Source organism: Mus caroli, unplaced genomic scaffold (assembly GCF_978045245.1).
Source record: "Mus caroli unplaced genomic scaffold, Mus_caroli_1 scaffold_3, whole genome shotgun sequence".
In the NCBI taxonomy this organism is placed as follows: Eukaryota; Metazoa; Chordata; class Mammalia; order Rodentia; family Muridae; genus Mus; species Mus caroli.
Window position 1 is genome coordinate 138226675 of NW_028227258.1, and position 17387 is coordinate 138244061.

The following is a 17387-nucleotide window of genomic DNA, read 5'->3' on the forward strand; positions in this document are numbered from 1 at the left end:
CAAGCCTTTGCTGTTCTATTCATGATTTTTTCCCCTGTGCCCATATCTTAGAGGCTTTTCCCCACTTTCTCCTCTATGTTTCACTTCTATGGAGTTCCTTGATCCACTTAGATTTAACCTTAGTACAAGGAGATAGGAATGGATCAATTCGAGTTCTTCTACATGATAACCACCCATTATGCCAGCACCATTTGTTGAAAATGCTGTCTTTTTCCTACTGGATGGTTTTAGCTCCCTTTTCAAAGATCAAGTGACCATAGGTGTGTGGGTTCATTTCTGGGTCTTCAGTTCTATTCCATTGGTCTACTTGTCTGTCACTATACCAGTACCATGCAGTTTTTATCATAATTGCTCTGTAGTAAAGCTTTAGGTCAGGCATGGTGATTCCACCAGAGGTTTTTTTATCCTTGAGGAGAGTTTTTGTTATCCTAGGTTTTTTGTTATTCCAGATGAATTTGCAGATTGCCCTTTCTAATTCAGTGGCGAATTGAGTTGGAATTTTGATGGGGATTGCATTGAATCTGTAGATTGCTTTTGGCAAGATAGCCATTTTTACAATGTTGATCCTGCCAATCCATGAGCATGGGAGATCTTTCCATCTTCTGAAATTTCCTTTAATTTCTTTCTTCAGAGACTTGAAGTTCTTATCATACAGATCTTTCACTTCCTTAGTTAGAGTCACACCAAGGTATTTTATATCATTTGTGACTATTGAGAAGGGTGTTGTTTCCCTAATTTCTTTCTCAGCCCATTTATCCTTTGTGTAGAAAAAGGCCATTGACTTGTTTGAGTTAATTTTGTATCTAGCTATTTCACTGAAGCTGTTTATCATATTTAGGAGTTCTATGGTAGAATTTATAGGGTCATTTATATATACTATCATATCATCTGCAAAAAGTGATATTTTGACTCCTTCCTTTCCAATTTGTATTCCCTTGATCTCCTTTTGTTGTTGAATTACTCCGGCTTGGAATTCAAGTACAATGTTGAATAGGTAGGGAGAAAGTTGACAGCCTTGTCTAGTCCCTGATTTTACTGGGATTGCTTCCAGCTTCTCACCATTTACTTTGATGTTGGCTACTAGTTTGCTGTAGATTGCTTTTATCATGTTTAGGTACGGGACTTGAATTTCTTCCTGATCTTTCCAAGACTTTTATCATGAATGAATATTGGATTTTGTCCAATGCTTTCTCCACATCTAAAGAGATGATCATGTGATTTTTTTCTTTGAGTTTGTATATATAATGGGTTAGATTGATGGATATCGGTATATTAAACCATCCCTGCATCCCTTTAATGAAACCTACTTGTTCAGGATGGATGATTGTTTAGATGTGTTCTTGGATTCGGTTAGCTAGAATTTTATTGAGGATTTTTGCATCTATATTCATAAGGTAAATTGGTCTGAAGTTTTCTTTTTTGGATCTTTCTGTGGTTTAGGTATCAGAGTAATTGTGGATTCATAGAATGAATTGGTTAGGGTACCTTCTGATTCTATTTTGTGGAATAGTTTGTGCAGAACTGGAATTAGATCTTCTTTGAAGGTATGATAGAACTCTGCACTAAACCCATCTGGTCCTGGGCTTCTTTTGGTTGGAAAATTATTAATGACTTCTATTTTTTTTAGGGGATATAGGACTGTTTAGATCGTTAACCTGATCCTCATTTAACTTTGGTACCTGGTATATGTCTAGAAATTTGTCCATTTCATCCAGGTTTTCCAGTTTTGTTGAGCATAGCCTTTTGTAGAAGGATCTGATGGTGTTTTAGATTTCTTCAGGATCTGTTGTTATGTCTCCTTTTCATTTCTGATTTTGTTAAATAGAATGCTATCCCTGTGCCCTCTAGTGAGTCTGGCTAAGGGTTTATCTATCTTGTTCATTTTCTCAAAGAACCAGCTCCTCCTTTGTTTGATTCTTTGAATAGTTCTTGTTTCCACTTGGTTGATTTTGCCCCTGAGTTTGATTATATCCTGCTGTCTACTCCTCTTGGGTGAATTTGCTTCCTTTTCTTCTAGAGCTTTTAGGTGTGTTGTCAAGCTGCTAGTGTGTGCTCCCTCTAGTCTATTTTTGGAGGCACTCAGAGCTATGAGTTTTCCTTGTAGAAATGCTTTAATTGTTTCCACTAAGTTTGTGTAGGTGTGGCTTCATTTTCATTAAACTCTAAAAAGTCTTTAATTTCTTTCTTTATTCCTTCCTTGACCAAGGTTTCATTGAGAAGAGTGTTGTTCAGTTTCCACGTGAATGTTGGCTTTCTATTATTTATGTTGTTATAGAAGATCAGCCTTAATCCATGGTGGTCTGATAGGATGCATGGGACAATCTCAATATTTTTTGTATCTGTTGATGCCTGTTTTGTGACCAATTATATGGTCAGTTTTGGAGAAGGTACCATGAGGTGCTGAGTAGAAGGTATATGCTTTTGTTTTAGGATAAAATGTTCTGTAGATATCTGATAAATACATTTGTTTCATAACTTCTGTTAGTTTTACTGTGTCCCTGTTTAGTTTCTGTTTCCACGATCTCTCCATTGATGAAAGTCCTTTGTTGAATCTCCCATTATTATTGTGTGAGGTGCAATGTGTGGTTTGAACTTTACTAAAGTTTCTTTAATGAATGTGGCTGCCCTTTCATTTGGAGCATAGATATACAGAATTGAGAGTTCCTCTTGGAAGATTTTACTTTTGATGAGTATGAAGTGCCCCTTTTTTTGATAACTTTGGGTTGGAAGTTGATTTTATTTGATATTAGAATGGCTACTACAGCTTGTTTCTTTAGAGTACTTGCTTGGAAAATTGTTTACCAGCCTTTCACTCTGAGGTAGTGTCTGTCTTTTTCCCTGAGATAGGTTTCCTGTAAGCAGCAAAATGTTGGGTCCTGTTTGTGTAGCGAGTCCTTTAGTCTATGTTTTTATTGGGAATTGAGTCCATTGATATTAAGGGATATTAAGGGAACGTAATTGTTGCTTCCTATTATTTTTGTTGTTAGAGTTGGCATTCTGTTCTTATGGCTATCTTTTTTTAGGTTAGTTGAAGGATTACTTTCTTGGTTTTTCTAGGATGTGGTTTCTGTCTTTGTATTGGTTTTTTTCTGTTATTCTCCTTTGAAGAGCTGGATTCGTGGAAAGATAATGTGTGAATTTGTTTTTTTCATGGAATACTTTTTTTTCTCCATCTATGGTAATTGAAAGTTTAGCTTGGTATAGTAGCCTGGGCTGGCATTTGTGTTCTCTTTATGTCTATATAACATCTGTCCAGGCTCTTTTGGCTTTCATAGTCTCTGTTGAAAAGTCTGGTGTAATTCTGATAGGCCTGCCTTAATATGTTACTTGACCTTTTTCCCTTACTGCTTTTAATATTCTATCTTTATTTAGTGCATTTGTTGTTCTGATTATTATGTGTCAGGAGGAATTTCTTTTCTGATCCAATCTATTTGGAGTTCTGTAGGCTTCTTGTATGTTCATGTGCATCTCTTTCTTTAGATTTGGGAAGTTTTCTTCTATAATTTTGTTGAAGATGTTTGCTGGCCCTTTAAGTTGAAAATCTTCATTCTCATCAAGTCCTATTATCTGTAGGTTTGGTCTTCTCATTGTGTCTGGATTTCCTGGATGTTTTGAGTTAGGAACCTTTTGCATTTTGCATTTTCTTTGATTGTTGTGCCGATGTTCTCTATGGAATCGGAATCTTCTGCACCTGAGATTCTTTCTTCTACCTCTTGCATTCTGTTGCTGATGCTTGCATCTATAGTTCCAGATTTCTTTCCTAGGGTTTATATCTCCAGTGTTGCCTCACTTTGGGTTTTCTTTATTGTGTCTACTTCCCTTTTTATGTCTAGTATTGTTTTGTTCATTTCCATTACTTGTTTGGATGTGTTTTCCTGTTTTTCTTTAAGGATTTGTAACTCTTTAGCAGTGTTCTCCTGTATTTCTTTAAGTGAGTTTTTAAAGTCCTTCTTGATGTCCTCTACCATCATCATGAGATATGCTTTTATGTTCATGCCTAGCTTTTTCGGTATGTTGGCGTACCCAGGTCTGGCGGAGGTGGGAGTGCTAGGTTCTGATGATGGTGATTGGTCTTAGATTCTGTTAGTAAAATTCTTTTGTTTGCCTTTTGCCATCTGGTAATCTCTGGAATTAGTTGTTATAGTTGTCTCTGGTTAGAGGTTGTTCCTCTCGTGATTCTGTTAGCTTCTATCAGCAGACCTGGAAGACTAGCCCCCTCCTGAGTATCAGTGCTTAGAGTACTCTCTGCAGTCAAGCTCTCCTTTTGCAGGGAAGGTAGATAGATATATGGTGTTTGGACCTGCCTCCTGGCAGAAGATGAAGGCCAAAAACATGGCTTGTCCCAGAATCTGTGTAGCTTCTGTAGTTCACACTCTCACCTGTGCAGAGTAGTCTCCTCAGGATCAGGGAACCAAGATGTCTCCTCCAGATGCTGTGGCAAAGCCCTCCCGGGCGGGCTGGACACCTCTCCTCTGGCAAGGAAGGTGGCAGGGTGTCTGAAGACCGAAACATGGTCTACCCCAGAAGCTCTGTGGCTTCTGTCTGACCCAGAAGCTGTTAGCTTCTGCAGTCCACACTCTCCCCTGTGCAGACTAGTCTAGGCGGAGTCCCGGAACCAGTACACTTCATTCTTTATTCACATTAGACTCAATGTGATGTTGATTTTTAACTAAATGAACAAAAAATGAACTAAATGAACTAATTTGACTAAATGAACACACAACTTTCTGTGCTGTTCAATAAATGAGAGAGCAAAGGTCAGTTTTAGGTACATACAGACAGAACTGGAGTAAAACAGATTCACAAGATGCATTTAGAGAGGCATAGTTCTGTCTATTGCAACAGATTTAGAGGAAGGACTGAAGACTCAGCAAGAGCAATAGATAATGAAAGTCTGCTATTGCTCCTGATTAAATGGCATTGAGGAGAATGTTTTTTGTTAATTTCTAAATTAGTGAATGCAACATTGACAAATTTTGGGCACTCTGAGATTATTATTGATGCTTTAAAAGCAGCAAGATACTCAGGTGGTAGAAGGAGATAACTGACTCTCACTGCTGTCTTCTGATTTCCACATGTGCATCATGACACATGAATAACCATACACTTACATACACAAAGTAAATAAACATATAAAAATGAAAACACTCTACATCTAGGGCCAAGTTAATAATACTCTCTGACAATTCTATTCAGGACCATGTTATTACAGCAAGAAAAAACCACAGTGAAAAGGTGAAACTGTGGTTATTCTGTGGGATTTATCTCCACTTGAGGTCAGACACTGCTGTCTATATACAGAAGTTTCCCTGAGATCAGAGGTTTTGTGTGGGCTCAGGCAGAAGTGCTGACTTCTTGCTGTGTTGTTAGTCTGCCTCTGCTGCAGGCAAAAACTGTAGCCTTTTACTATTGTGGTTTTCATTGTTTCCTGTCTCACGTGAAACTCATTTTGTGTTCATTTAGTTAAAAAATATGAAGTCAGATTTTTTAGTTACCCATATTCAATTCTCCATTAAAGTAAAAGATAATATAACAATAATTTGATTAAAATTATTTTCACTTGTTTCTAAATATTTGTTCAAAGAGTTGCAGCATGTAGCCTTTAAAATAGAATTTTTTCTTGGTATTTTAGTCATGCTAACTTAAAGTAAAGAAATATTAATTACTTGCTAACTTAAGTGAGCCCATTCAATTTCTATCACATTGGCTATAGCAATATTTCCAATACATATTACTTCTAGATGCTAATGTACAAATATGACCTTGATGTCAACACATAAATAAGTTACTAAGTGTCAATGATGCTAGTTGCTTCCTTGGACTAAACAGTTTCTCTAGCACATTAAATGAAACATACGTTTCGACTGCTTCATAGTATCTTAAATTGTTGATATATTTCTTATTTTGTTATGACAGTCAGCAGTGATTAGTCTCAAGTTCTAATTTATAGTGAAGAAAAAAAAGTGACCTTCAAGGCTGAACTATAAAATACAGTTTCCCTTCACTGTGAGCAGTGACTACTGAGATCCCTGCAACCCAATTGCATTTCAGCACTGTAATTTTTACCTGTTGAAAATTGGCCATTGAGTTTATTTATGACACTAGTTTATGGTCACAGCCAACCATTCTCCACTGTTCCCACAACCACCAGAAGTAAGGATCATTTACCAGTGAATAATTTGTTTGAGTTGATTTACGGCATCTTTCTTGAAAGCGCATTTTAACTGAGTGACCTTCGCTCTTAATATTTGGTCAATGCCAAAAACAAAATAGAAACTGAATATTTATATATTTATTCATTGCATGTGAAGATGGAGTGGAATTGTGACTGATAAGGTGAATGATATACTTCAGGTGTACTTTGATATGTGTGAATGCCTGTGTTTGTGAGTGAGTGTGTGTGTGCACGTGCGCGTGCACATGCATGCGCATGCATGCACATGCGCAAACACGTACACATGTGTACAAATGTTTGGAGAGCAGAGGACAAAATATACTACATTTTCTTTGTACGTCAGCTGCTGTTAATGTGTCTTTAATGCAAGGCATCTCAGTAGCCTGAGACTGAGCAAATAGGCTAAGAGAGATGACCAGTAACCCCAGTGATCTCCCTGTCTCTGTCTCCACAACAGCGGAATTATAAGCCTCTGCCACCATAACTAGAATTTCATGCTGCTGCTAGTTTTTTAACCCACTTAGTCAAGCATACAAGACAAGCTCTGTAACAACTCAAATATTTCCCTCATATTTTCCTCATACTAATTAGATATACTTTTGAAAAAGAAAAGTAAGTCTAAATTATTTTCCTAGAAAGAGATAGTACTAGGTTGTGGGAGTCAGAGAAAAAAGGTAATAATAGGTTTATACTGAGGATCCTAGAAACAGATCAGAGAATGGATAAATTATAACCACACTCAGTTATGTTTCTCACTTTTACTATAGTCTAACATAAAGTAGCACCTTATCATAATCAATGATTGTGGAATTGTTGTAACTACTGTTTTTTCTTTCAGAAGTCTGAATGTTAATCATAAAGTTACTGTAAAAATCACATGAGACCAAATAAACAGAAATAGTTTCCATTTGATCTGGCTACATACACATTTACTTAGTGTCAGCCCACCTTAGAAGAAAATATAATTTTGAGCCACTGTGGCTTATTGAGGCATTTGGATTGTCTCACTATATTCAACCCTTGTTGGAAGCTTTTCCATGTGTTCTTTGAATAACTGGCAATGCTGACTTGATAGGGCCTTTTTATTTTTATTAGTTTTGTTAGTTCACTGATGTTATTCACTGCATTTGTGAAGGAGATAGAATATTCAAGGTGATCATGCTTTGGGGCCAGGACTTAGAGTCCTGTTATATTTGTAGTTTCAATTTCTAAATGTCACAAGTAATTGATACTCATCTAATGTGTTTAATTTTCTTTCTCACTAATATAAAATGAATTTCCCAATTGGCAAAATTAAGTTACATGCTGAACAAATTGCATGATTCTTGTTCTCAGTCCATCTGTTTCTATCTTGCTTTTAATTACCAGCAACCTCTTCTCTGTGCTGGCTGATAAAAAGGGGAGCCAGCCATGCCCTGATCGCCTAGTTCTGTGAACTCCCTTTGAAGTCCATGGTAGTCTAAATTCCAGTGATTCCAAAACTGAATTTTACTTTCTCGCCATTGTCATTTATGATGGTGCTAGACCTCCAACAGTCTGCCCAGAACAGGATTGTCTGAGAATGGTCTATTTATGTACTAAGTGCTAAGCACTTCAGAGAGTACTCCTCCAGTCTTGCCCAGTCAACCAAAAAGATTGAGAAAATATTTGCCATCTTTTTACACATATTCATAAAATAGATTTAGCCTTAATCCTCATTTTATTTATAAATGAATTCTCAGTATATAATCATATCAAACAGTATAGTTTACTTACAGATAATCAACACATAAACCGATGAAATTTTTAAAAGGAGTCCAGTAACAGAATCTCATCTATGCATATACTACCAGTGTTGAGCTGTTAACTTAGAATTTTCTTTACCACAGTTGGTTTTAAATCACTTTTTCTGTTTTGTTTTTCAAATAATGCCCCTTAATTGTTATTCTGAGTTCATGGATTTTTTTCATATTCCTTGAAATATACGAATGTTTTACTCTTGTTGCATATTTTGTTGCTAGTCACTCGACCTCCTTTGTGATGATCCTATCCTTCCCCGTGGTCTCAGCCAATATGAACACCCTCTGCAATTACCTGTAGCTCAGAGCCAACAGTGCAGTGACTACTGTTAGATAGTCACCTTTTCTTCTTACTTTCCCATTATAGTTTTGTTTATTATATTAAAAATTTACTGAATGTATTTTTAATCCAAAACCCAATGCCTATGAAGTTATAAAATCTCATTCTATTACTCTACACATATTATATGTTTTAAAAGAATGTTGTTCATTTGCTTGGCTCAGTTGCTTTGTTGGTTTGCTTAACATGTTTCCTCAGGGATTTGTTTGCCAGCAACAAGATCAGAAATACTTCTTACCTTCATTTTTAATGGACTGTAAGAATTTGCTTTTATATTCAGCAACTTTATGTAAATTTAAGTTTTTTTTTTCATTTTGACTTAGCCAATGCATAATTAAGCTCATATATACTGTTAAATAGTCAATGTAAAATTTTTGCCTGAAGTGAACAATGATAAGAATGTACAGTACATGAATATAGTTCATTTTAGAAAGCTTTGGGAGCTGGTGAGACAGCATCATAGTTAAGAGTAATTGCAACTTATAAAAGGACCCAGGTTTAGTTTCCAGAACCCACGGACTAACCCAAAACTGTCTGTATCTCCAGCTCTCAAGAATCTAATTATCTCATCTGGGCTCCACTGGGTCCCACATATTTATATGTGACACATATATGTGCAGTCAAATAAAATAATCATATTCATAAAATAAGTGTATCTTTTTAGAAAGACAGAAAGCTTCAGCTCTTCCAAAGCTGCCAATAGACATATCTATACTTCAAAACATTGTACAGTGGCAGCATCAAAAAGTTATAGAATGGGCTTACAGTTCCTTCTCTGCACCAGGTAAGCAGGGATGGAGACAGAGCTTGATCAATGTAGTGTTAGGAGACATATTGGTTACTTGTCTGATGTGATACAATGCTACCACCAAGGCAACTTATAGAAGAAAGTTATTTTTACTTAAGGTTGCAGAAGGGTATGTCCATGATGGAAGAGGCATGGCAACAGGCAGTCAGAGCAGAAATTTGAGAGATAACCCTTCAACAGCCAACATAAAGCAGAGAGAATGAAATGAAAGTGTAGCCAGAGGAGCCAGACTACAAACACTCAAAGCCCATTCCCAGTGATGCACTTCTTCCAGCAAGGCACCATCTCCTAAAGGCTTCAAAACCTCAAACAGAACCATCATCTGTGAACCATACATGAAACTATTGGGGATATTTTTCATTTAGATCTCTTTAAGGGTAAACCCCACTCCATATAGTGCCGGGGAAATTGTATTCATGTAGCTTTGGGGACATAAACCAGCTACTCCAAGCTTTTGGAGGAAGGGAGTTTATTCAATGCACTGTAGGGATAGGGAGCACTCCACATACACTCCATTCAGGAAAGGTAAAGATGGTCCTAAATGGAGTCTGCCATGGCTACTTGGACTATGACATAACTTCTTTATTCAAGAATACAGTGCCAAACTTCTTTTTAAATAGTAGGCAGATGCTAATCCCTTCCCAAATATCCTTTTGTCATCTTTGCCAAGTGGATTTTGTATGCATTCAGTTCAGCTATAGTTACTGATATTCTTTTATATTATTCATCTTTAAATAGTATATATTTTATATGTACCATAAAATCAAGGTACATTATCTGAACATTATTCTTGCTTTAGCTTGCATGCATCTTTCTTTATCTGAGTGTTGTCTAAGGTCTTTACAGAACCAGGTGATAAGATATATTATGATTTCTAATGAAGGAGACAGCATGAGGGATAGAAAATATAGCATAATAAAGAGCTGTTGTTCCCTTGGCTGACATCATATTGGCAATTTCTTTTCCTCTCTTTAGCAACGCTATGAGTTGTTTTAAAGATGATGTTAAGTAGCACATTTTTCCTCCAAATAATCTCCTATTATGTTTTTATCCACTGTACATCAACAAGCAAAAGTCAATTATATGTGTGTCTGTGTGTGTGTGTTGCTATACATCAGGAAAGTATAAGCTGCAACTATGTAACTTTTAGCACCTTTAAAACTGTGATAATCTCATGCTTACAGCAATGGATTCTGTGAAAGGCTAGTAAATAAAAAAGACTATGCTTGTTTTATGTAAAAAATGTAGTTTTTTAAAATACAACTGGTACATTTTCCCCACAATATAAAAGGAAATGGAGTGGATTTTTAAACGTAGAGTTGCAGAATAGAACAAAATCATACAAAAATGAAAATAGATAATATCTAAAACTTTTTGGACTATAAAACCCCCAAGAAACCAAAGAAGTAGAAAGTAAAATCAGTCTTTAAAATAGGGAAATGATAATCTTGTTGGTGTTTATAATGCACATAAATACACAATGGTTTATGCCAGTGGGAGTTCTCAAGCTATGAAGTAGCTTAAGCTGATGGGCATCTTGTGCAACCCAGGTGCACATTAGAGCGCATTAGAACACACGGACGATATCAGTATTGTAGTTGATGTTAGATCTTGATTAATTACATGTGGGGAATGGAGCATGTACCTGTGGCTTCCTCCCTACTACAGGAAGGCATTTGGGAGATCCTACATTAAAAAATAAATAAATAAATAAGATCTTCAGGAGGAATAAGCTCTTAGAAATATCTGCTCACTCCTGAGATCATGCTACAAAAAAGCCTATATACTGTATTGAGTTGCCTTGGGCATGGCATGAGTCCTGGGCTGCTCAGATTATATCTAATTTCAAACTGAGCTTAAAAGAGTTTTTTACATGTTGAATAGATAAATACATTTAATCAATATAGGTTAGGCTTGAATTTAGATTTGCCAGATCTCAACACACCTGACAGTCCACTATATAAAGGTGCCTCAGGAGCCAAACTAGTTAGGGAAGGATGCTAGGGTAGTGATGGTCTACATTTGCAGGACAGCTGTAGGGACATTTCAATATTGTGGTTTAAGATAGAAAACTTCCCTGAAATGATTTGCTATACAGAAAATGGCAGAACATTCAAGAGTCATTTTTAGGTAACCCCCAAAAATGTTTTCCATAGTTTTCTTCCTTGGCTTCTGTACAAGATATTTTTGTGAATGACTCAGAAAAAGCATCAATGGCCTTTGCATGCCATGATTTCACATCACATTGGTAATGAGTATTTATGACTATTATGTGGCCTTTAAGTAAGTCTCACCTTATTAAAATTATTAATCTTATTTGTCTTTATGTGTTTCCTAGCAGTGACATACTAATGAATAAACAATTACTTCTTATGAACTTTCTAGCTCTATGAATTTTACTTTGAGATACAGGTAAAATAAAGGTGTTTTCCATTTGAAATGTAACAGAGCTTTAACTATCTGGAATATATAATTTTAGCAGGTAGTCTGAAATATTATGTACTATATCAGACATGACTATCAACACTTAAAAAAACAACTATTTTCTACAGAGCTTTCAAAAATCTATTAAATTTTTGTTTTGTTTGTTTCTTTGTTTGTTTTGCCAGAAGCCAAGCTGTGATGATCATGTTTTAAAGGTTGATGATTACAGTCCTTTACCCCCATATCACTCCTTTCCTTTCTTACAAGGGTAGGTGAGGGAGGCCAGCCCTTGGTGACAACACATGAGTATAGAGTCAGACATCCCGCAATGGAACTAAGATTTGCTGAAGTCTAAACAGGGAGGACTGTGGCACTGGGGATCACAGATCTTGAAAGTATTTGGGAGACACAACTTTGAGAGTCACTCAGAACTGGTGATGACATTATTGTTCCCTGTTCTTTTCAAAACGAAGTTAGAGATAGCTTGTTTAGTTTGTATACTCTGATAAAAACAGCTGATTGAAAGAGGTCTATGCATTTAGAAAATTAAATGTAATATAGAAAATAAATTACTCCAGACCATATTGATAGTAATTATGTGCATAGAATTGTTATTTTTATTGATGTCAAATTCTTGGCTGGTAGACCTGATGTATATAACTTTAAGATAATCATAACCCCATATCTAAGAAATCTTTGATTTCCAGTTAACAGGGTTTTTTTTTTTTGGTTATTTTCTTAATCAAATATAGGTATTATCTTTTAAATGTGAGCTGATAACAGCCACCAACAGTTGTACATTCTCAGACATTCAGGGTCTTGAGTGAAACTCACAGTGTTTATAGGAAATCTGCAGGGAATCTTTTGATTTAACTTTGTATCACTTCACTAATTGCTAGCTTAAGATAGTTTCTTTTTGTCTTAAGTTTCTATTTTCAGCTATAATTCATTTACATCTAGAGAGTAAAAGAACTCATTATTTATGATTGTTATACACCAAACATCTCTCAGAATGATTTGTAGCCATTGTGCAATGCAGCAATTATATTTCAAAGAAGACATTCTATTATAAGTCAACATTCAAACATTGCATGTGGTTCTTATTAACTGGTTATCATAGGACAGCTACACAGAGATAAATACATTGTGTTTTCCTATAGGAGATTCTTTTATGTGGAGAATCAAGATGCATGGCCACATTATGATAAAAATGTAACCTGTTTGAATTTTATGACAATGTGGTTGGTTCTCCTTTAAATGATACATCTGGTGCAATGTTATGTACCAGTAGTGTGACTGTAACTACATAGATGCATGCCTCTCTGTGATACATCTAACATGCAGATCCAAAACCCATGAAGGGCTACTTCATCTGAGATCTACAAAGTTTCAGGGGGAGGAGCATTTCATGCTGGATCAGATTTAAAGTTAAAAACAAGCTCAAATTGATTGACATGAAAACGGTTGCTAGCATCCTTAAATCATAATTCATACATTGAAAATATTGGCTGAGCATCACATGTGGAGCTGCTTCTCAATATGTGACCTCTGACCCTAGAAGTAATGCCTCCTTTATGTCAGGCAGGTCACCACTCTTTTTTTTTTTCCTGGAACTAACTAGTTGAGAGAGCTGTCAGTTCTCCTCATCAGCAGTAACATAAAAGATAAATTCATTTAAAGCTAAATAAGAGAAAATGGCACAGTTTGTCTCACTTGATCCTGTAGTAATGCCTTCAGTTCTGCAGTGGATGTTAGATGGGAACATATTTTTCTTTGTTAAGTGTGAGAATCTCAAAGATGTTGAGCTGGCTTTTTTCTTTGCTCACTCTTCCAATTTCAGTGATATCTCAATGTGCCTTATCTATTTCCTTTCTTCTTTGTGAAAAGACAGTTTGAGTTTTTTACACATTATCCTTGGTGAGTCATTAAAATTTAAGAAAAGCCATGTCATCCTAAAAGTCTAATAAATTATTTGGAACTTGATTTTCAAAATGCTGATACTAGTCAATGTAGAATGCACAGTGAAAACAGCAGTTATCCAATGTCTGACTCCTGTAGTGGAAACTATCATATCAGTATTTGTGAACAGGTATCTCAAAATTACTGTCAGCTCACATATTTGCTTCAATACCATCTTCAACCATATCTGTAGATATATAATATTTAATTTTTATGCTTTGTGCAGATATATCCTTTAAGCCAAACTATAATTTTTTTTACTCTATGTACAGTGAATTAACTCTGGTTAATTAATTTAAATTTTATTTAGGCCTGCCATAAAAGGTGGCTCAGCAGGTTAAGGCACTTTTTGCCAGGCCAGAAGATATGAGTCCAACCCCAACCCCATGAGACTCACCTATGGAAGGAAAGAACTGATTTCTACAATTTGTCCTCTGAGCTACACACACACACACACACACACACACACACACACACTCTTACACACACATACACACACATACACACACACATACACACACACAAACACATACACACACACAGACACACACACACACTAAGGAAAAATTTTATTATTTCACCATTTTATACTTTCTTATAATTTAATTGTTACCATCTCTGAGAAAAAGTAAAAGACAAGAAATAGAGGATGTTTTAGTTATCTCTTTCACATGATTCTATTTTATTTTAGACCTTTTATAAATATAGCATATTGCATTTACTTTTTTCTTCCAGAAGATAATGAGTGTTCACATTCAACTAGACACTACATTTCAGGATAGTATCAGTTGGTAGTTTTTTGCAAGTCGTATTTTATGAGGTAACTCTCATCTGAAGCATAAAATTTCATCTTACCACACTATTTTTATAGTATTTCTTAAACTTTAAACCTGACAGAGTAACGGTACTAGCATGTAGAGGAGATTCTTAGACTCTACACTGAAAGAACGTGAGCAGAGCAGTAAGTCTGTACTTTCACAATTGTGAGATGTTTTAGATGCTGATATTCTTGGGCTTCCCCAGGATAACATCTTTTTGTGATCATGCTGAAGACACTGTACAATAACCCTTCAAAAGAACACCTACATCTGACTGCCTCAGTGTCACACTCCTGCCACAGCAGCTTAGACCCCTAAGCTCCTGAGACAATTTGACTGGAAGTAAATTTGTAGTGACATGTTGATTTTTGGGAACTTGGGAAGATGCTTCAAGTTTCCTAAGAGTGACAGTAGCTGTTGTCCTACAAAAGGACTGGTGGGATATGGAAATGGTCATAGAATTCTTCTCTTGTAATGTTTGAAAATAAATGTTTCCAAACACGATTTCAAATCACTACTTTTGGGAAGTATTTGACATGTATTTGTTACTTAATCCTAGGCAAAATGCTAGCAGTAGGTAATATCACTATTTTGTTTGACAGTTAAGATTTTAGAGATCCAAAAATGCTACAAATGTCACACAGATACCAGGTGGTAAGAACATAGCACCAGAGTTAGGTAGGCTACCCCCAAAGTCTGAGTCTACTGTGGCACTAGATATGGCTCTTCTCGTGGACAAAGGATAGAACTGTGGTTGGTTTGCTACCACCATTAAGATAAGCATGAGTTCTGATAAGCTGTCCAACATGTAGAAAATTAACAAAACAACTGTAGTCTTAGTTGCAAACTAAAGAAATGGGGCAGCACATTTTAGTATATTGTAAAGTCAAAAACATACTTCATATATATTGTGAAAATATGATAAAACATCTATGAACAAATAGACATGTATTACCTACCCATAGGCATGTATTACCATGTAGTCACATATCTTACATCTTATCATAAGAAGATACATTCTCTTTCTTTCATTTTATTTATTTATTTATTTATTTATTTATTTATATCTTTTGAAGGTATCTGATATAGCTTTAGTTGGTTCATATTCTTTATATAACCAAGAATGATTTTCAGTTCAAGATCCTTCTTCCTCCATCTTATCTCCACTGTGGAAGAGTCATACACCTACATGATTGTATCTTTTACATTTTCTTTTCTTCAAAATCAGATATATTATGGTGAGTCTATATAGTTGAGCCAAAAAGATCATGGTTCTAGTTCAACTTTGCTATGACTTGTGAGCTTAATATGTGAGCCTTAATTCAGTCTCATTTTCCATAAAATAAACACATTTTGGTAAATCCTATATGATATAACTAATAACATTTGATAAATATTGAATAATATAATTACATGTTAAGCTTAATATAGTGCATAAATTAATTCCCACCATCGGTGCTTACCCTAAGTTTTTATAAGTGAGTAACCATTCACTTAATTTAGTAGAAAATAAACACACCTTTGACAGTATATTTGGCAGAAAAAAAATGTTATCTGAATTTAATCAAAGCATTTAAGCCTTTCTTTGAGAAGGCTACTGACAGATCTATCAATGATCAATGATAGATCTGTCAGTTGGGGGACTGTCTGATTTATAAACTAGAGTCAAGGCAATAAAATATTTGCTGGGTTCCTATGACCAAATCTCTCCTGAGATGGCCTTATTTTTCCTTACCAGATAATGAGCCTAGTGTTCCTCACCTGCTTGCCTTAGCATCAAAACTGAGGGAAAGTGCAGAGCTCTTCCAGTCGGATGAGATGCGACCAGCTAATGACCCAAAGGAGAGAGCTCCCAGCCGTGTCCGAATGCTGAATGACATCCTTCAAGACCTGGAGAAGAACTTCCTGGTGCAGTGGGTACCACCAGGATTTTATAGGTAGGAAATACATCTCCACGTTGTTGTCTTTACCTCAAAGCCTAAAGTTCACTTCCAGAATCTTCTAACTACTATAAAACTGAATAGAAGAAGCTCTATTTTTGCATTTTTAAAGTGAGAGAGAAAATGAGGGTAAGACTATGTTGAACTCGGAATGAGCTAAAATCTCTTGAATAGAAAAGTGGGCAGAAGATACAAAGCATTTCAGAGAAATGAAAATGTATTAAGTTTGATCCAAACATATTATAAGCATATGCAAATAATCATTTTAAATAATCAAATAGTTACAGAAAGAATAAGGAGATGACTGGTATCCAGAGCAAGACTCAAGTGAATAAATATGGAATAAAGGACACATGACAAAATGTCTTATATTTAATTCAATTTGATATCATCTCTGGAAAATCAAGTTTAATCCATGCTTCCATGGGGAGAAATCTGCCTTCTTGATTGCCAAGTGATGGGCTATGCTGCTGTTTTTTTTAATAAGAATATGCCTAGAATGTTGAGTCTAGTTATTTATTTTATAATTTATGACAATATTGAATGCATTCACTATTCTCTTAGAGTGCATCTTTAGTAGCTCATGAAACAACTGAGAGAGGAGGGCAGTTTGGATGGAGAATCACAGGAGTGCTCCTGATAACGTGTGGGCAATGGTTTTTAGAGACAGCAATGTGACTTGTTCTCAGTGCCTGAAGCATGTGGAATATGGTTTTTGTTTAGGATATTCTCAAAGTAGAAAAAAAGAAAGGGGAGATGGAAGTTAACCAATTTTGATATTTTAACTATTTTACATAATTGATTCATTCTTCTACTGAGGAAAAAAGATACCGTGTCTGTAATACATGCTTATATAATGTGTATGGGAATGCCTACATAATATATATTCATATGCAGCTATATCTTACATAGGAATATTCATATATTTTCTGCATTCATCTTTTGAAGTGTTTAAAGTGTTAAATTTATTACCCCTTATGGAAAGTTCTAGGCTGAACTAGAAATATTTCCTCAATTCTCCCTAGCTTCCATAAATCTGCTATCTTGTTTCATGACTAGACTTGCTAACATGTATAACCAGAGGTTAAAGCAGTCAATTACTGATACAAAGATATAGAAATCCTAGTTACATTTGAGAAAGATTT

General features: G+C 35.6%; 1 protein-coding gene across 4 annotated transcripts in view; it reads left to right on the forward strand.

The window, feature by feature from the left end:
- Nucleotides 1-17387, forward strand: part of Naaladl2 (N-acetylated alpha-linked acidic dipeptidase like 2) — a 1298244-nt gene that overhangs the window by 1223409 nt on the left and 57448 nt on the right. For all 4 annotated transcript variants that reach the window (XM_085836003.1, XM_085836001.1, XM_085836004.1 and 1 more), the window contains one exon: nt 16041-16239. In XM_085836003.1, the coding sequence (XP_085692129.1) occupies nt 16041-16239 (199 nt within the window). The remainder of the gene's footprint in view (nt 1-16040; nt 16240-17387) is intronic.